The sequence below is a fragment of the Hyperoodon ampullatus genome, assembly GCF_949752795.1.
Source record: "Hyperoodon ampullatus genome assembly, chromosome: 6".
NCBI classification, from domain to species: domain Eukaryota; kingdom Metazoa; phylum Chordata; class Mammalia; order Artiodactyla; family Ziphiidae; genus Hyperoodon; species Hyperoodon ampullatus.
In genome coordinates this window covers 105,306,946-105,328,559 of record NC_136919.1, presented here as the reverse complement: position 1 = coordinate 105,328,559, position 21,614 = coordinate 105,306,946, and the positions used below count along the sequence as shown (strand labels likewise).

Below are 21,614 nucleotides of genomic sequence, written 5' to 3'. Positions count from 1 at the left end.
GGCTAGCATGACCCTGTAGTGTTGGGTTAGCCATGGAGATGTCCCTAAGAACCCACAAGTAGATGACAACACAGACAGACAGGCACAGAAATCATTAGAGGTAAGTGTGTGCACGTGGATTAGTCTATAAACACACACATACATCTCCCAGGTGTCAGCAGAGAACCTAGAAGCAGCAACACCCCAGGAGAAAGAACATCTCTACCCCAACCTGGTTTCTAAATACCATTCTCCACTAAAAGGCATGACACTGAGCAGATGCCCAGTAGATATACGGAAGGAGGGCACTGCACCTCTGGAGCATTCTCCCCAAATCACAAGAAAATATCAGACAGCCGAAATTGGAGGCCAACCTACAAAATGCCTGATCAGTTCTCCAAAAGTGTCAAGGTCACCACAGAGACAAGCAGAGGCTGAGAAGCTGTTCCAGATCACAGATCAGTAAGTAGACAAGACGCCTAAAGGCAACAGGGAATCCAAAAAGGATACAGGTAGAAAATGGAAGAAATCTGAATGAAATACATAATGCAGTTAATGGTACTGTACCAATGCTAATTTCTTAGTTGTAACAGTTGTACTAGCTCATAGGATGCTAAGACGCAGGAAAGCTGAGTGAAGGATATTCAGGAACTCTCTGTACCATTTTTGCAACTTTTCTATAAACCCCAAATTATTCCCAAGTAAGAAGTTTATTTTAAAAAGAAAAAAAAAACAAAACACAATCGTCTACGACAGCGGTCCCCAACCTTTTTGGCACCAGGGACCGGTTTCTTGGAAGACAGATTGGAGGCGGCGGCGGGGAAGGAATGGTTTTGGGATGATTTAAGTGCATTACATTTATTGTGCACTTGATTTCTATTATTATTACATTGTAATATATAATGAAATAATTATACAACTCACCATAATGCGGAATCAGTGGGAGCCCTGGGCTTCCTTTCACTTGCCACTCACTGATAAAGAGTTTTGATGAGTCTGCAAGCAACTGATTTATGATGGTCTCTGTGCAGTCAAACCTCTCTGCTAATGATAATCTGTATTTGCAGCTGCTCCCCAGTGCTGGCACCACTGCCTCAGCTCCACCTCAGATCGTCAGGCTTTAGATTCTCATAAGGAGTGCACAACCTACATCCCTCACATGTGCAGTTCACAGTAGGGTTCGCACTCCTATAAGAACCTAATGCCGCAGGTGATCTGACAGGAGGCAGAGCTCAGGCAGTAATGCGAGCCATGGAAAGCAGTTGTAAATACAGATGAAGCTTCTCACTCATCCGCTGCTCACCTCCTGCTGTGCGGCCTGGTTCCTAACAGGCCATGGACCAGTACCAGTCCGTAGCCCAGGGGTGGGGGACCCCTGGTCTACAAGACACTAACTGAGAGACTGTTTTAAGCTATTTCATCATGTGAACAAAGCACTGAAAGGCCTGACAGGCAAAGTCTCCAAGAGTCTATCATGTGAAAACACAACTCTCCCCAGACAGTCCAACTAAGGGAAGTAGGAAAGCCCACCACAGGCAGCATAAACCTATGAATGAAAGAATAAAGTCCAACAACCAAGAATACTTGTAAGAGGCCCACTGAACAATTCCTCAAGACTTATGTCAAAGAGCCTGGTAAAGAGTCAGGGGCAGAGAATTGGATGCGGTGCAAGGAGACTCGATGCAAGGTTTGGGTGGGGATAGGAAAACGCCTGGATTGCATCAAAACAGAACCTGAGAGGTAGTTATTTAATGTTTTAAAAAAATTAAATTCCAGAGGTTAAGCTTCTAGGAATCGGGGTCTAACAGGGTATGGCTGTTCTTTCTCCTTTCACTGTGTCTTTCTTCTGGTCTGGATGCCTTTCACTCCTGTTTCCCATCTCTTCTACTCACCCTATTCCCCGTGTTCTGTCTCTCCAATTCCCTGGCCTTCCGGCTCCTGGCTCAGACTGGGCACATTATGCTTAATGAAAATGGTATGTCTAGTTCTTAATTCTTATTTTAAAAATGAGTAAAAACTATGAAATACAATGTTGGGAAGATTATTTCAATTTGAATTCCCAAAGAGTATAAAGCAAGCTAAAAAATTAAGCCGAGACCTACCTACTCACAGGTGATAAAGAAAGGGTTAAGGCCTCCTATGAGAGTGAGCCAGACTTGGAATTATGCATAGCCTCCTCACAGAAAACCCCAGGCTAGTAACCAAAGACCACCTACCACCTTAAGGGCACTAGGCCTTGACTGATTTTTGCCATGGCTGCCATCACCACTGCATCAAAATGCAACTTCAGATCAAGGGAGTGAAACCGTAGAGCTCCTCTGTACAGTGCACAAAGCATTCAATGTTTACTATTTTTTTAATATATAAATTTATTTATTTTATTTTTTTATTTTTGGCTGTGTTGGGTCTTCGTTGCTGTGTGCGGGCTTTCTCTAGTTGTGGTGAGCAGGGGTTACTCTTTGTTGCGGTGCGCGGGCTTCTCATTGCTGTGGCTTCTCTTTTTGCGGAAGCACGGGCTCTAGGCGCGCAGGCTTCAGTAGTTGTGGCATGTGGGCTCAGTAGTTGTGGCACGTGGGCTCAGTAGTTGTGGTTTGCAGGCTCTAGAGCTCAGGCTCAGTAGTTGTGGTGCACGGGCTTAGTTGCTCCGCAGCATGTGGGATCTTCCCGGGCCAGGGCTCGAACCTGTGTCCCTTGCATTCGCAGGCAGATTCTTAACCACTGCACCACCAGGGAAGCCCACTTGATACGTGCTTTGGTAGCCACAACCAGGCTGGGAACCACCAAACACCTCGCCTCACCTCTCCACCCATCCGTCACCAAGAAACATGGTATATGCAATCAGTGTTGAAGATCTTCAGTAGCTGGCAAAACGCCCCATTTTTGGTCCCAACGAAGTATTTTGTATTTAGCTAGGGATAATTTTATGTAACTATATATTTGCCACAGAATCCTAGGTAAATCTTTTTATCTCAATAGTTTTAAGTTTCATCATTAAAAAGGCAGATACATCAAAATTCAGTATTTTTTACAAAGAATAATGACTAAAAAATTCTCAAGCTTACTTCGTGAATGTAATTATTTATTAATGCTGAAAGCAGCTATGGGGAAAGTCCTATAAGAATGAAAATGTAACACCGTTACTTGCTCCTAATCTCCAGTGAAGAAGCACTTGTACAGTGAGGTTTTGTGTCTCTGGCACCAGGTGAACTCCACTGCCTACTTTAATACTTTCTGTACTTCCATTTCTTCATCTGAAAAAATAAGAGTACTCTCCTACCTCATAGGGTAGCTGTGATGATTAAATGAGTTACTACATGTAAACAGCTCAGAATCATTCATAAATAATAAGCACTTGATAAATGCCAGATACTATTTATTTTTAAGTAAGCTATGTGAGAAAGGATCTCCTTCTTCATACTTTTCATGCAGGACCTGAAACACTATGACTTGTCATAAAGAGATTTTCTGACACACAGAAAAAAATATCATATGTGGTTTTTCTTTAGAATAATTTTACAGAGGCTCAGGGAATAACGTGACACGTCCTCCAACCAGCTACCAGCCTTAAAAGATATAAGTTAACCTGAACGTAAGAGGATAAGTCAACCTAAATTGTTTTGTTAAAAAAAAAAAAAAATCAGGCTCTGACCTTTATCCAGCAGAATTCTAGATACTATGTAAGAGGTGGGTAAAACTTACTCAGGCTGCTTACTCTCTACTCAAGTCGAGCTGAAGAGAACATGAAAGTCAATGCTAACTTGGTAGAAGATTTTTATTGTTGTTGTTTACTTTAAAAGAGCAATTTTAGTGTCATGACATACATTAGCAATGTCTCTAAAAGTACATCTCTCCTCCTCAGGAAATCTGTAATCATGGCTGAATAAACGTCTTACCTTATATAGCTCTTGGTTATTCTATAAGAATTGGTTGCAGTGGTCTTAAAAGCAAGGAAAAACAATTTCTTTTAAAATAAAGGAGTGGCACATGAAAAGATTCTCAACTTCATTAATCATAGGGAAATGTAAATCAAAACCACGAGATACCATTTCACACCAATTAAGATGGCTACTAAAAAAAAAAACAGAAATAAGCAAGTGTTGGCGAGGATGTGGAAAAACTGGAACCCTCACACATTGCTGGTGGGAATGTAAAATGGTGTAGTTGCTGTGGAAAATGGTATAACAGTTCTCAAAATATAAAATCACCATATGATCCTGCAATTCCATTTCTGGGCATATACTCAAAAGAACTGAACGCAAGGATTCAAACAGATATTTGCACCCCCATTTTCATAGCAATATTATTCACGATAGCCAAAAGGTAGAAGCAACCCAAGAGTCCACTGACAGAAGAACAGATAAGCAAAATGTGGTCTATCCACACAAGAAATTATTATGCAACCTCGAAAAGGAAGGAAATTCTGATACATGCTACAACACGGATGAACCTCGAGGACATTATGCTCAGTGAAATAAACCAGTTACAAAAAGATAAATTCTGTGTGATTCCATTCATATGAGGTGCCTTAAGTAGTCAGATTCATAGAGACAAGAAAGTAAAATGGTGGCTGCCACAGGCTGGCAGAGAGGAATGGGGAGTTAGTGCTCAGTGAGGACAGTTTCACTTTGGGAAGAGGAGAAATTTCTGGAGATTGATGGTAGTGATGGCTGCATAGCAGTGTGAATGTGGTTTCGCATCCGCTGATATGGAGGGTCGACTGTACTCACTGTATTACACCATTTTACATCAGGGACTTGAGCATCCTTGGATTTTGGTATCTGAGGGGGCTCCTGGGATCAGTCCCCTGCATATACCTGAGGGAAGATTGTACTTAATTCCACTGAACTTAATTCCACTTAAAAATGGTTAAAATGGGCGGGCTTCCCTGGTGGCGCAGTGGTCAAGAATCTGCCTGCCAATGCAGGGGACACGGGTTTGAGCCCTGGTCCGGGAAGATCCCACATGCTTAGTTGCGGAGCAACTAAGCCCCTGCACCACAACTACGGAGCCTGTGCTCTAGAGCCCGCAAGCCACAACTGCTATGCCTGCCCACCCCAACTACTGAAGCCTGCACACCTAGAGCCCATGCTCTGCAACAAGAGAAGCCACCACAGTGAGAAGCCTGCGCAATGCAACGAAGAGCAGCCCCCGCTAGCCGCAACTAGAGAAAGCCCACGCGCAGCAATGAAGACCCAACGCAGCCAAAAATAAAATAAATTAATAAAAAAATAAAAATAAGAAATGGCTAAAATGGTAAAACTTTTGTTATAGTTTATTACAATTAAAAAAATAAAGATAAAAATTATAATAATAAGAGGGTGGCACCCCGTCTCCCTGTTTTCTCAGAAATCCTAGGCACTTAGCTCCAAGATATAACTTCCTCCTTGTCAAAACAGAAGTTTTATTTTTCCTTTGGATAATGACATTAGCATATATGTAATGTATTATATCTGCCAGCCTACATAAAAGGGTGAGATTTCTTCTTTGCAATCTCTTTAGCAGGTTGCCTGTGATGCAACTGCAATCTGTTTCAATGCTTATTCAATAATAAAACTGTTTTCTTTCTCTGTTAAAAAATTAAATAAGAGAGTGAATGTCCTAAAAGAAATGCAAGTTAAACTTCATACATTTTTAAAATAAAAAAAGTAAAATAATAAAAGGAATGTTGAGGGCTTCCCTGGTGGCGCAGTGGTGGAGAGTCCACCTACCAATGCAGGGGACACGGGTTCGTGCCCCGGTCCGGGAAGATCCCACATGCCGTGGAGCGGCTGGGCCTGTGAGCCATGGCCGCTGAGCCTGCGTGTCCGGAGCCTGTGCTCCGCAACGGGAGAGGCCACAACAGTGAGAGGCCCGCGTACCGCAAAAAAAAAAAAAAAAGGAATGTTGAACCAAGGGGGAAAGGGGTGGGGTGGGAGGAATTGGGAGACTGGGACTGACACATATACATTATTGATACTATGGATAAAATGGACAACTGATAGGAACATGCTATATAGCACAGGGAACTCACCTCGTGCACAGTGGTAACCTATATGGGAGGGAAGTCCAAAAGGGAGGGGATATCTGTATGTGTTTGGCTGATTCATTTTGTTGTGCAGTGGAGGCTAACACAACATTGTAAAGCAACCATACTCCAATAAAAATTTTAAAAAAAGAGTGTTGAAACACCAACATTATTTGTATTCAGTGTCTATTCACCCTACTATATTAATCTCCTAATGATTCAGCTAACTCCAAGCAATGGTATTCTTTTTAAAAATCCAGTTCCGGGCTTCCCTGGTGGCACAGTGGTTGGGAGTCCGCCTGCCGATGCAGGGGACACGGGTTCATGCCCCGGTCTGGGAAGATCCCACATGCCGCGGAGCGGCTGGGCTTGTGAGCCATAGGCCACTGAGCCTGCATGTCCGGAGCCTGTGCTCCGCAACGGGAGAGGCCACAACAGTGAGAGGTCCGCATACGGCAAAAAATAAAAATAAATTTAAAAATAAATAAATAAATAAAAATCCAATTCCAAAATACATCAAAATTTAACTTTTGGAATTTAGAAAAATGAATCTCAGATTGATGCAATTTATTTCAAAATGGTGACACGTGCAAACTCTTTATTGAAATATTTAAGGGCTCACATAGGTACAAGAGATCGAAAAACCATGGTGCCTGTGCTCATCCAAGCAGTCCAGGGAGGCCCTCCCAGTCTGGACAGGCTGGCACTCCTGCTCATGAAGATGAACAATACACTCCAGACCTATGAAAACTCAACCCTCCAGTAATACTCCTTCCAGTATATTTTCCTACACTAATTGGCAAAATACCAACAGGGTAGTTTCAGTTTTTCCAAAGAAATAAATTTATTCTAGAGACAAGCGGGAAATACCAAGTAACCGGGGTACAAAAGAATCACATTTCTAGATCACAGATCCTTAATTACTGTAGATTTACCATCACCTTTGCAGATAAATCAGTGTGCCGAGTTCAACTCTATACTGGCCCTAAAATGCCTAGAAACAATGTTTGATAGAGCCAGGTGTAACAAGGGAGAAAAAAAGATGGCTAAATGAAGCCAATTTCCCTAAGCAGTCACCCCTTTGATGTCTTCAACACAGCTCCTAAATTAAGAAGCATAAAGGGCTTACTCAAAGATAAAGCCTCTGTGCCAGGTGGCCAAGCAGAGACTACTTATCTGTGGAATTGACTAGACTCTGGGTTTGAACACAAACTTTCTACCATCTTTCTGCCGTCACTACCTTGCACAAGGTGACTAACTGGAGAGTCTGGAATTGATTTATTTGTCCATTTCTCAAATATATTTTGAACACCTACTACATGCCAATGTTCTAAGAGATGGATAACATAATGTTCTAAGAGGTGGTCATCCATCATAGGACTTATTTGCTAGAGAAAACATAAACATAAGTAAAAAATAAACAATTCCAGCTATATAGAGACATTTGGAGAATTTTAGAATACTTCTATCTGAACTCTGATTCACTTACATCTAATTGTTCTATTTATAAAACATTGTCTATAAATCCATTGGAAAATAAATCTAATTTTTCAAATTCTAAAGTATTGCTTCTTTAGGGTGGGGGTGGAGAAAATGGGTGAAGGAAGTCTAAATGTACAAACTTCCAGTTACAGTTGACCCCTGAACAATGGGGAGGGAGGTATTTAGGCAAACCAACCCTCCACGCAGTCAAAAATCTGTGTATAACTTTATAGTTAGTCCTCCATCCACGGTTCTGCATCCATGGACTCAACCAACCACAGACTGTAATATTTACTATTGAAAAAAAATCCACATATAAGTGGACCCACACTGCTCCAACACATGTTGTTCAAGGGTCATTTGTATAAAATAAATAAGTCATGTGGATGTAATGTACAGCATGGAGAGTGTAGTTAACACTGTATTGTATATTTGAAAGTTGCTGAGAGCTTAAAAATTCTCATAAGGAAAAAAATATAACTATGTATGGTGATGGATGTTAACCAGACTTAATGTGGTGATCATTTCACAATATATACATATATTGAATCATTATGCTGTACAGCTGAAGCTAATATAATGCTGTATGTCCACTATATCCCAATTAAAAAAAAAAGGAACTCCTCTTCATATTACATGGTATTTATTCCTATGGTCAATTTCTTACTAAGGCTGGAATGTGTAGTATGTTTTAATTAATTTCTTTCCATTGTATAAATTCTAATTGTATAAAACAAAATGAAGAGCAACGTGGGTCTAGAAATATATGAGAGAAGGTGTGTGTATGTACGTACCTTATTTAGAAAACTAAGCTATATTCTTTTTTTTTACTTCTCTCCCTGGTATACTTAGAAATCTCTATTTCAAACATTTATATGGCTTTACTAAGGCGCAAAGCTTAGAATTCTTTGACTTGTTCACACCAGGATTTCCTAGCCTTGGCACTGGTGATATTTGGGAATGGATAATTCTTTACTGTGGGGCTGCCCTGTGCATTGTAGAATGTTTAGCAGCATCCCTGACCCCTGCCCCTAGATGCCTGCAGCCAGTATGCCCTCATCTGTGACAATCAAAAATGTCTCTAGGCCTTGCCAAAATCACCAGCCCTCTAGCCCCTGTTGAGAATCACTTACTGCTCTTCACTGACTAAATAGATTGTCCTATGGCATTAAAGAAAGTTCCAAACGTTGACATGGGAAAATGATGTAAACGAGCCCCTCGCTTCCACTAGAGTAAACTCCTTAAAGGATTCCATTCTTTTCTGTTATATTCACTCCTCCACACCTGGCCAATAGCAGGCACTCAATGTTTGCTAAAGGGAGAATGAATCATCACTGGAAACCAGAGAAGAGAGAATAAGAAATTTAAAGTAAGAAAATAAATCTTACTTAATGGCCATTGATCCAGGTGTTGAAAGAAAATAATTAAACTGCCTATATAAATAGAACAAAGTAAATATATGATTAAAAAGTTGAATGCCTATACTAAACATAGGAAATACAGGAGGAGTAAAATTAGTCCCTGGCCTCAAGTAGCTTAGAGTTAGTGCGGGAGATACATATGAAGGTAGCTACAATAAAGCTTTTGAGATGGGCTTTGAGGTAGAACCAAAATTCTGGCAAGCGAAAGTGGGGTAGACAGAGGGGGACATCAGTAGAGTTGGGAAATGGACATTTCTTGGGGAAACAGTGAACAGTCTGGTTGGGAGCATTTTAAAAGTATAATAGAAGAATTCTGAAACTGAAGGAAGGTAGAATGGATTCAGATTGCAGGAGGGTCTAAAAGCCTGAATAAGGAGTTTGGATTAATGGTTTTGTTGACAGTCGTTGCCAGGAGAATGACTCACCTGAGGACCCTGCAGGCTGCTCTGACATTGTGTGCAAGATGAGTTCCACTGTTGATACTAGGCATGGGGGCCTGGTCAGATCCAGAGGCAATTCTGACTACTATCCACAGTAAGACACAGTTTAATATAATGGTATTTACCCTTAATACATGTCTTGCATTCTACTTTTTATTCTATTTTATTCTGTGTGAATTTTTCTAAATGCTGATAAACACCCAATAATTTGGTTTCACAACCCACCAGACCTTTTCAGTAAACTTGGTGAGTTCACATGTTGGGAATACTAGAAATAAGGAACAGAAGTGTAAGTAAGAGACTGCTGGGCTAGAACTGAGGTGTCATATTGCAGGGAGTGGCAGGACCGAATGATAAAAATGCCAAAGATGACTCCAGGGTGGTAAGTGTAACTTTGAAATCGGTGACCATCAGGCTCAAACCAGTTAAGGCTAAAAGTGAAATCAGAAGAGACTGGGAGAAGAGACAATTGTGGAAAGTGAAAGGAGAATGAAGGGTATATCAGTAGAAGTCAAGCTCTAGGTGGGACATGCAGTTTGAAGTCTTAAAGGTGGTATCATTCTTCCTGCTAATTATAGGGAACAAACCCTAGGGTAGCTAAAGTGAAATTACAATAGTCACTAGAGGTGAGTAATCTGAGGTCAGATTAGAGAGGAGAATAGTCAGTTTGTGTGTTGAATGAGATATGGGAGAAGTAATCTCTAAGTACATAAAACCAGCTGCTCAAGTCTTTGAGAACAGTAAAAGGGTGCACTGGAAACTGTCAGATGTTGAAAGAATATGTGTATAGTATTAACCTCAAAAGAGGTAATATGGGGAATAATGAGAAGAGTATATAACAGAGAAGGTCCACAGATTTATGGCATTTATGGAAAGTCATATTTCAGTAACTCCAGGAAATGGAAGTGCTTTGATAATCAAAAAGACTTCAACAATGCAATGTTGAAGGGAAGAGGCAATGGGCTTTGGTAAGTCTAACTTTAAACCTAAAAAATGGGCGATAATTGTTGATAAGTATCAGTGCTGAAGTCACAAATTGGTGGCTCAAGATCTGAATCTAGCCCGGAGTCCATTTTCCTTGGCTTAAAGGTGTTTTTTAAATGGGATAATTTCAAATAAAAATCTGGATTTCTGACTTTCTTGAAAAATCTGAAGGTCTGGCAATGTTGGCTCTATAGTCTTGTAAGGCTTTTAAAATGTGCACACTCTTCAATCTATCAAGTTTGTGTGTGCATACCATTTGTAGGGGATAGATAAATTATACACTATGCAGGCATTAAAAAGAATTAGAACTGTAAGTATAGACATGAAAAGATTTTTTACATACTTACAAAAAAACAAATTGCTGAATAATGTGTAGTGATCGCATTAATGTTAAAAACTAAAACTATTTTGATAACATATGATATATAATATAAAATATACATAGGCAGCTGCTGTGGAAAATAGTATGGTGATTCCTCGAGAAATTAAATATAGAATTACCAAATGATCCAGCAATTCCACTCCTGAGTACATACCCCAAAGAACTGAAAGCGGGGACTGCCAACAGATTTTTGTACACCCATATTCACAGCAGCACTATTCATTAGTCACAACAGCCAAAGGGGGAAGCAACCCAAGAATCCATAAATTAAATGTGGTCCATCCACAGGATAGAGAATTTTTCAGCCTTATAAGGGAAGGAAATTCTGACACAACATTACAATATGGATGAACCCTGAAGACATTATGGCTAAGTGAAATAAGCCAGTCACAAAACTGGTACACTTGGCGAAAATAAATATTTTTAAATAAGTATTTTAAATGTATGGCTGGTTTGAGTTATAATGTGGTCAATTCTGAATTGTAAGTATTCCCTGATCAATTAGAGATCTTTAAGAATAACAGTATATTGCTAGTTTTCAGTGTCTCTTGGACAGAAACTGTGCTGCCTGGAAAAAGCAGCAGAGGCGTTTTGCTATCAGATCTGACCTGAGAGTGAACTGCAGGTAGGCACACCCCACAGCATTCTTACACAATGAAACTGAACTTTGACTTCAGCACACCACTTCCCTCTTGAAGAGGTTACTGGTTACTTGTCCCCAGACGTTGCTCAATCAGCAATCCCGTTTCTTCCCACATTAACAGAACACTGAGGGCTAAATGAGACAGCACTGTGAGAGATGACCTAGCATGGGACTGGCACCCTACAAAGTATACAAAGAAAGAGATCATCATCCCAAGATCTCAGGCCACAGCCTAACCTCACATTCTTCCAGTGACTTAAAACATGAGCTCTGCTTTATGTAAGATCTGAGTAAATACCCCAGAGTACCGATTCAGGATAAGATTTCAAGGACTTCATTATAAACCTGCACACCAACACCACAAGTCTTGAGGCAGAAACATTTAATAAAGCTCCAGGCATGTAATGCCACCAAGATTTCTAAATCAACATCAGTCCTCACCACGTTTCAAAGGTTATGATGACTCAAGGCACACAAGAGGAAATGCTCCTAGTTACTAACAGAAGCCAAATTCAGGCCGGGCAGTTTAATGACCTGAACAAAATTAGCTGATGTGTGGGCCAACTTCTAATGGTTAAAGAAATGAAATTATTACTTTAGCAAAGACATATTCTTCTAAGCCAAAAAAGATTTCTCTAAGCAAAGCTGACAGGAAATTAAGACTTTCTGCCAGTTTACAGAACCCTGGAGACGGCCAATACGATGGTAGATTTTTATAAGAAAAATGCCTCATATGCCCAACATTATATATAGTGAGATGTTTGCATCAATTCCTTTGCCAATTTTTATTTAACCTTAAAAAAATACAAATATCATACAGTAAAATTAACTTTTATTTACTTTTTTTTTCTTTCTTTTTTTTTTTTTTGCGGTACGCGGGCGTCTCACTGTTGTGGCGTCTCCCGTTGCGGAGCACAGGCTCTGGACGCGCAGGCTCAGCGGCCATGGCTCACGGGCCCAGCCGCTCCGCGGCATGTGGGATCTTCCCAGACCGGGGCACGAACCCGTGTCCCCTGCGTCGGCAGGCGGACTCTCAACCACTGCGCCACCAGGGAAGCCCAACTTTTATTTACTTTTGATGTATAGTTCTATGATTTTAAAACATGCTACCACCACTACCATCAGGTTACAGAGCAGTTCCATCACCCCAAAAAGCTCCCTCCTGCTGTGCCTTTAGATTCACACCCTCAGGCAACCACTCATCGGGTCCCCATCACTACAGCCTTATCTTCCAGAGAATGTCATATAAATAGAACCATACCTTTTGAGCCTGGCTTCTTTCACTCAACATGAAGCTATAAAGACTCATCCAAGTTATATGTATCAGTAGTTTCTCCCCTTTTATTGCTAAGTAGTATTGCACGGTACCATAGCTTAACTATTCACCTATTAAAGGATATTTTGGTTGTTTCCAGTTTTGGCTGTTATGAATAAAACTGCTATGAACATTCAAGTTCAGTTTTTGTGTGAATAATAGTTTCATTAGGAAAATACCTAGGAGTACAATTGCTGGACCACATGGTAAATGCATTTTATAAGGAACTAAGGGAGCTGTTTTTCAGGGTGGCGTGCCATCTTGCATTCCCACCAGCCATGTGGGACGATTCCAATTGCTCAGCATTCCTGCCAGCACTTGGCATTGCCAGAATTATTTATTTTAGCCATTCTAACAAGTATGTAGTGATATGCCATAATGGTTTTAATTCACTTAACCATTTAATGGGCATTTTTAAAAAACAGTACACTCCCTTCATTCCCTTAGAGAATGCTGAACATAAATTTTTCTGGCTCAAAATCATCCTCATAGAGTAAACCATACTGCCCTCAGGGGCTACTGAAGTACATAGGGTTGTTTTCTTTTTTCGAAGGAAGCCCCAGAATTATGTGTGTTTTTTATAGCTTTTTCTGTCTTCTCCCTTGTGAAGTGTCACTTCCTTCTATTAATGGTGCGCCTGCCTGGCAGACTTTCCTCTGCACCCTTTTCTCAAGCTAAGTTTAGAAATAGATAACTAAGCTTATCAGAATTACATCTGAAAAGGAGAGGGCAGTCTACAAGGGAGAGAAGTTGATTCTTCAAGGAGGAAACAGAAAGCTTTTTTTTTTTCCTTTTTGGGTCACTATACCAAAGCTTCCTGACCTCTCATTTGGCTGCTGAGAAATTTTTCGTAGCTAGATTTCTTAGGCATTTTCCAAAAGGTGAGGCTGCCAGTTAAGTGTCCACCAAGGAATAGAGTCATTACTATATTAAACTGTACAATTAACACTATACTGTGGTTCTATATCAGGAGTTAAAAGCTTATCTGAAGCAAAATAATTATAGACTCAATTATATCTTGAGTGCAGAAACCTAAGTGGAAGAAATGATCTTAAATCTAGTTAGTTTCTTACTAACTTACTCACACATTGGTCAAAATTCTGGGCACCCAGCAGGTAAGTGAGACATTTACAAGGGCACAAAGATAAATACCAAGAAATTTTACAATTAAAAAAGAATTCAGCAGTTCTTTCAAAAGATACAGCGACTGTGTACAAACACTGACTCTAATCCTAAGTAAAATTCACGGGGTTCCTTTGAAAGCCACTTGACTAGAAAGCTCCTTGTCTTTCCAGTAGTAGTTTCCATCTCTGAATAAGATAAAACTGTTAACACTCAGGGCATCTTCTGGAGGTGGATCACACCTGGGAGTCGGCACTGTCTTACTTCTCTGAGAGCCCAGGCTCCAGGGCAGAAAATGCCAGCAGCAGTCCCTGGCTCTCAGCCGAACTTCCCCAGGGACGCGGGCTAGGTCTCTGCCATACTCACAGACCAATCGCCGCTCTTCCAGCAGCCTCGACCCGCAGACTTAGAAACCCTGTCACCAATTGCAACAGGATCGGGGTGGGACTTCCGCTATCACTTTAGGCTTAACCACCACCATCTCAGCACAGGCAAGAGCAATCAGGAAGTTTGAATTTCACAAACTTTGGGAACAAGCACAGTTTCAAGCAGAAATAAAGGAATGACAAACACGTTGGAAGGCAGAGTGGCAAAAGTCAGCAAACCAAAACAGCCCCTCTAAAAATTTTAAACAAAGAACAATAAAGAAGGAAGCAATCAAAACTCAAGTCAAGGGTCATTGATTTGCATGTTATCTCTGCCGTGGCTGCTAGGTCCTCAAGCACTCCTTGGCCTGGGTTCAGGGAGGAGACCTCTGCCAAAAGGACAGCAGAATGCCGGGACAGTCAAAGCTCTGATTACCTGAGTGCACAGCCCAAAGTGGTGGAGTCCTCACTGTGCAGACAGAAATAAATCCTGGAAACTCTGATTCACATTCTCTTTGCCCTGACTCTGAACTACTCTCTTCACTTCAGATACACAGAACCAAAGACTTTTTCACGTAGACTCTAAGTCACAGAACTGACAAAATTTCAGCATGTCAAACTTTATGATTCTTTGAAATCTAACACACACGAAAATCTGACAATTTCTCTAAAAACTGTCATCTTCCAGGGAACCTGGACCCAGCCCTGCGTTCTCAAGAGGAAGCTAACTCCACAGGCCTTGCCCAGGTCACTGCCCCCAGCTGAGCCGGGGTGACAGCAGTAGGCAGACCTTCCATCCACCTTCAGTGGCTGGAGACCCCTTTCTGTCGCCATCTAGCCCACTTGCTCCCCCCCAAAACCTGTTGCTGTTCAAGCCCTGCTAAAGGAAAACCAGCGTCTCAAAAGTTCAGGTTAGTAATCTACCTGCTTCAAAGAGTGGAGGAATACTCCGGATCTCAGCGATGGTGGCACTGCACCCTCCAAGCCTGCAGCTATCCGCTGGTCCTAAGGTTCTCGGACGGCCTGGAGCAGCCGAAGTCCCCAGACCCCGGGCACTCGCAGCCGCCGGCCGGGCTCCAGGCCGCGCGTCCATTTTGCAGCAGTTCAGACCGGGAGGGGAGAGGCGCCTGCGGTCCCCCGGACCCAGACCCCGAACCCGGCCCAGCTCCAACTTCAGACCCCGGCCCGCCCCGAGCCCAGACCCCGACCCGCTCGGACCCCAGACCCCAACCCCGGCCCAAGCCCGGACCCCAGACCCCGACTCAGGCCCAGACCTCTGGCCCGCTCCTTCTCTGGTACCCCAAACTCCAGTCCAACCCCGACCACGGACTCCAGATCCCGACCCACCCTGACTCTGAATTCGAGCGACTCCGGCCCCCACGCCCACGCAGACCCCAGCCCAGCCCCGGCCTCCAACCCCGCCCCCGTCCCCCAGGCCCACGCGGACCCCGGCCAGCCTGCCCGCCCGGCGGGCCGCACCTTGACGTGGAAGCGGATGAGCGCCAGGCGGATGCAGTGCGCCATGCAGACGGGTGGCAGGAACCAGACCTTGGGCGGCGGGGTGCCCTTGTTCTGGACATGGCTGACGATCTGCTGCGCCGTCTGGCGCTCGTTGCCCTGCCGCTTGACCCACTCGTGCAGCCGCGCCTTCTCGAGCGCGCCGTTGAAGAAGACGAAGAGCTCGATGTTGCCGCCGAAGCAGGCCTTGGCTAGCGCGGCCAGGTAGCCGAGCATGTGGTTCCACTGGCCGCCGCTCACCCAGTCGGTGTAGAAGCCGCCGTAGAGGCGATGCAGGCAGTTGTCGGCGTCCACCAGCAGGCGCAGCGGCGTGTGCGGGGGCCGCTGCCGCCCGCCGCCCACCAGGCTGCCCCGGGCCAGCTTCTGCAGCTCCACCGGCACCACGGCGCTCGGGCAGTGCTTCTCGATGTAGTCCTGGAAGCCCTGCACGCCCATGGCGGCGGCGGCGGCGGCGGCGGGCGCGGGGCGGCGGGGCGGCGGGGCCGGGGGCGGCGGGGCCGTGGCGCTGGCCGGGGCCGGGGCGGCGGGCTCTAGGGGGGGCCGGGCCGGGCCGCGGGCGCGCTCATGGCCGCTGCTGCCGCCATGTGCTGCCGCCTCCCAGGGCCATGGCGGGGAGGGACCTGCGCCGTGCGCCGCTCCAGGCCCAGGCCAGGCTGAGGCGGCCTCGCGCGGGCGGGCGGGCGGCGGCGGAGGGGCGGGGCGATGCCAACTGACATACGTGGGCCGGCGGAAGGGGCGGAAGAGGCGGTGCCGCGGCTGAGCTGCCGGTACTCCGGGCTGAGCGGTCGGTACACTGAGCGCCAGGACTCCGACCCTGAGCCCCAGTCCCAGACCGAGGAGGACAGACCGGGGAGAGTCCGCGAGGTCCAGTCCAGGGAAGGGGGCGCCGAGCCCAAGCGGCGCCGCTGGGCCTGCGCGAGCTCCCTGGAGGTCCCAGAGCGGTGCCCTCATCTCATCCCCTTCCTGGTCTCCCAGAGCTGGTCACCCGAGGAGGCCACATCCCCGGCTCCAGGATCTGGTCACCCCGAGACGGCCTTATCCCCGGAAGCCGGTCAGGCAGCCCTCTCCCCGTACCCGCTCGGAGCCGGTCACCCCGAGGAGTCCGCGTTCGGTCCTCGGGATCTGGTCACCCTGAAGAGGCCTCATCCCGGAAGCCGGTCACCCCGAGAAGGCCCCGTCCCGTCGTTGGTCACCCTAAGGAAGCCCCATCTTAGTCCCCGGGTCCAGTCATTCCGAGGAGGCCCTGTCTCGTCCCCAAGGACCGGTCAGAGGAAGCCCCTTTCCATCCCTGTGCCCTGAGGAGCCCTAATCCCTGGGGTCTGGTCACCCCAAAGAGGTCCCGTCCTCGTCCCGGGGGGACCAGTCATCCCGAGGTGGGACCACTGCCCTGGCCGGGGTGGCGGCAGAGGGAAAGTGGGCAGGCTGGTCAGGAACTGGAAGTCGGGTGCATCTGGGAGGGAGGAGGGAGCAGAAGCCACTGTCCCCCGTGGAGAAAGGAATAAGTCTCTGCGCTGTGTCCCTAAGTGTAGTTACCGAGTTTGAGAAATGATCACCTTCTCTCTCAACCTTAATCGCGTTAGTATCTTTAATTAACTTGGGAAATAACTCTCCAGACGTTTGGTTGTTCACAAGGAGTGGAGTTGTAATTCTGAGGAAGTTGGAAAGGTGGCAGATTGACCCTAGTGCCCCCTGGGTTTACTGCTTTTCTGGGAGAAATAGGGCAGTGTGAGCCGGGACCCTCACTAGAGCTCCCTTTTAGGTAGCAGGGTTCCCTACAGGCAGATCTGACTCAACGCGCTCAAAGTGGTTTCACTGTCTGAAGGAGCCTCAGGCTCCCCTTTTTCATTTTCACACCAGTAACAGATTTCATGGCCCAGACACTGAAATGACAATCTATAATGTAGTATACAAGTAGCCTTAGTGTCAGATAATCACCGAAGAGACTTTAAAAACAGTAGATCTGTTACAGCATGTGAAATGCCTCCTTTCTATTTAGTTCCAACTGTGGAATGCCTATCTTCCCTAACTCTCGCTTTCCTGAGGCTGTGCAACCCCTCCTAAGGAAAATGATTTAAATCCTTCTTGCTGTAGTAGCATCTTCTGGAAGGAGATCCTTTCATGACTTCTGTCCCAGAGCTCAGCAGTAATTGCTTTTTAAATGAGGTTAATACTATAAGTATATTATGCTTCGATAAAATGTTTTTGAAAACAGATTAGTGTCTTACAGAATGAAGCATTTAAAAACTCAGAACTCTTTGAAGTTTGGAAGTGGTGTTTTTACTTACCTCCAATCCTCCTGTCTGTTCCTTTTTCTGGAGAAACCTCTGTAGAGGAGCAGACCCCGACAGCAGCTGCAGAGCAGATGGAGCCTGCACCCATGTAGGTTCCAAGAAGCATCCATACTCTCTGTCCCCGAAAAGGCAAGTTGAATTTTTCCATTTCTTATAACTTCACCTCAAATATAGGCCAGTATGATATACACATAAGTAAAATGCTCTTGGTATTTTGATAAGTATGTTTAATTTTTAAAAAACAGACTTTGGCAAGTTAAGCCACTTACTCACACACAAAATTAGAGATGAAGCCAGGATTAGGTTATTTAGCCATTTAAAGCCACGTTAAATACTGACACCACAAATATTCAAATTTCCTTCTGTAATCCACTGTAGGTTCACAAGATTAGGAGTAGTCATTTTAATCACTCATTGTAATTTAATTTATAGCATTACATTCCATATTTACTTTTGCTATATACTGTTTTTATTTCTTTTAAATGTGCTTGCTTTTAACATTTTAGATGCTTTGGTGCCAGTGTCTGGGGTTCTGAGAATAAATTTATTTTCAGCTTAAGACAGTATAGAGGACTAAGGTTCTGGAGTCAGACTACCAAATTTGTCTAGTCCTACCTCTGTGCCCTTGCATAAATTACTTAAACTTTTAAAACCTTGCTTTCTATCATCTGTACAATGAGGATATTAATAGTATTTACCTTCCAGATTATTATAAGGATTAAATGAGACAATTTGTGTGCTTACCACAGAGCAAATGCTCAATAAATGTTGGCTTTTGTAACTATTACTTCCACATCCTATAATTGTATAAACTTTATCCTTGAGAACATGGATCAGTTATCTTACTTTTTGAAACCTTAAAATTCATTTTCATAAGTATAAAACATAAATTCATTTATGCTTACTTTCCCTATTTAAGTATGTGTTCACATTAAAAAAAAAACTAACTCTCATATGTTTTGAGTAACATTATTAGTGGCTGGCAAGATGTTTGGCTGAAAAATATTTTATATAATCTTCAAATTCAGAGGTTGGTTGAAGTTAAATTTTTTAAGTATCAAGGTAAAAGCAAACATCTGTATTTAAAAGTTAATAAAAATTATAATATCTTCTTGGGTTCACAATATATGATAACTAATGGTTGGGGACTTTCCTATTTGCAACCACCTTTATCTTTGGACATTTCACTTAGAGCGTATGAGAAAACTTTTAATTTCACTAAGATTGCCCACAAGCAAGAAAAAAATCTGAAAAATAAACAAAAATGCTAAAAAGGACATGGCCCCAGGCTTTATAAAAATTACAAAAAGAAATTTCGGAAAAAAGTTATGATTAATAGACAAAGAGAGCCAACCCATGTGTGCAAAAATTACTGATGTGTGGAAAACCAGTGACAGAAATACTTATTTTTAGCTCTTTCACATTTTAGCCAATTTAGTTTTGATCAATTAATCTGTAGCCCAAAGTAGGAAAATATTGTCTATCTTATTTACATGATTCTTTCCCAATTAAAGTGTTTTGTAGTAGAATGATAACTTTACTTAATATTCTGCTTAGCTGAGGCTTCTATCCACTAAAAGGTTAAGCTTTCAGTGTTTCAACTAAGGTGATTGAGACCCATGTGAACATTAGCATATAGTAGGAGAACAGCAGGCTGGAGCTAAGCATGAAATGTGTGACCCTAGAAGAGAGCAAATTAATCTCTGCTTGGGATTTGAACATGTAATGTTTACCTAGCACTAAGCTCTAATCTGTTAATTGATTGTCAATTTAAATTACCTGGAAGAACACACAGGTATCTCTACAGTCTTGAGGATTTTGTTGTTGTTGTTGTTTTGGTATTCTGGAATTAAAAAGTGCTTTTTGTCTTTAGTTATGTGGATTAAAAGTCATGTTCTCTTCAGAAGTATGAATACATTTTCTCTTTCAACCATAATTTTTTAAAACAGGTATACATTATTGTTCTAAATTGTACGTCAATGGGAAAGTATAAGTGAATTTCATTAAATGCAAATTTCTAGGGCTTTTCAAGAATAGAGGGAGTTTCCAAATGCGTGGCTGACAAACATTTTATATAACCAGCTGGTTACCATCTCAGCTGAAAGGTTACTGTACTCCTTCATTACTAATTTTCCCTTCCCTATCTAACGACAATTGGGAGCTCTTTGGTGCCCATTTTTTCTGACGTCTGTAAAGGATTGTCTGTGTTCCCTCTCCACCACTTGTGGAAATACACAGAGGCCTTCCTGGCATTTCCTGTGTATCCAAGACCTCTTCCTCTCCACATCAGTCCTTACTGACAGGAGGCATCAGTCTGCCTTGACTCTCACCCTCACCTCTGGGAGCTGCCGAGGAGTAAGTAGACAAACATCTATAGGGATGCTTTGGAAGACAATACTCAGTTGGGCATATATTCTCTCATTTGAATAGAAGAACTTTATAGTCATCCCTTACATACTACCTTATGGAATCTTCAAAAAATAATTTTTTTTTTGGCCACACCACACCACACCGCTTTTAGGATCTTCAACCAGGTATTGAACCCATGCCCCCTGCAATGGAAGCTCAGAGTCCTAACCCCTGGGCCACCAGGGAATTCCCCCTCCCCAAATTTATTTAGTAAACTAAATCTTATTTTTAAACGTGATATAAATCAAATGAAAATTTTATTTTTTTAAACCAGGAATCTCCATTCATAAGTACAAAACCATTTTAAGATTTAAGTAGAGACTAGTTATCATTAAATGGTCTATTGCATTTGATAAAAACCATAAAAATGTTTCTGGAAGGAGCAGTTCTCTCCCACCAGAATATGAAAAGCACCCAGCCCTGACAAGGCTGGAACACATGAATCTGACCTCCTCCAGGGTGTCTGGGGCCTCAGACAGGTGAGAGCACATAGTCATTCTCTGGAAACTGAGCTGAGGCTCCTGGCACAGACTCTGCTGCCAAAGGAAGAGGTCAGGCTTGCCTTTGGAACTACAAGAATGCAAGTGCCTCTGGAAGACAGGGAGAAAGTTCTGCCTTAAATGCAGATGCCCTCAGGGTGGAGCAGTAGGCTGAGCTTGGGAAAGAGCTGAAGGCAAGAAACAGCCCCTCCTCCCCTGCCCATCACTGCCTCCTCCCCCTCCCTCACTCCTTGCGGGTCCCAGGTAGGTGGTACAGGCAGCACTGGCCCAGGATGGGGGACTGGGACCTAGAGCTCCATCTTCCACTTCAGTGCAACCTGGAAAAGGATTTCAGCACAGTCATGAGATAATGCCTGTTAGTGTATCTATCTTATAACAGATACCTACAGTTTTGTCAAACCAAGAAGCACTATAAATATAATATTTTAAAATAAAAATTTCCATGTCCCTAAAAAAGAAAAGATTATATACTCAATAATCTTATCCTAACATTTATGTTCCTTGAGCTACACTGTTCAATAGAACTTTCTGTGATGAAGGAAGTGAGCTGTACTGTCTAATATGGTAGCCACTAGCCATAGGTGGCTATTGAACACTCGATGTATACAACTGAGGAACTAAATTTTAAATTTTATTTAATTTTAGTTTAAATAGCTACATGTGTCTAGTGGATACTGTAGCAAAAGATCTTAATTCCTAACAAACTGAGCAATTGCATCAGTCTGGCCCCATATTAGATTACATTTAATGTCTCCAACC

The 21,614-nt window shown here is 43.3% G+C and overlaps 1 protein-coding gene across 1 annotated transcript in view; it reads right to left on the bottom strand.

The window, feature by feature from the left end:
• Positions 1-16,090, bottom strand: part of FAM120A (family with sequence similarity 120 member A) — a gene marked incomplete at its 5' end in the record, with an annotated part of 104,777 nt that extends 88,687 nt beyond the window's left edge. Inside the window, one exon of the mRNA XM_079706769.1 lies at positions 15,617-16,090. Coding sequence (XP_079562895.1) covers positions 15,617-16,090 — 474 coding nt within the window. The remainder of the gene's footprint in view (positions 1-15,616) is intronic.
• Positions 16,091-21,614: the final 5,524 nt, after the last annotated feature.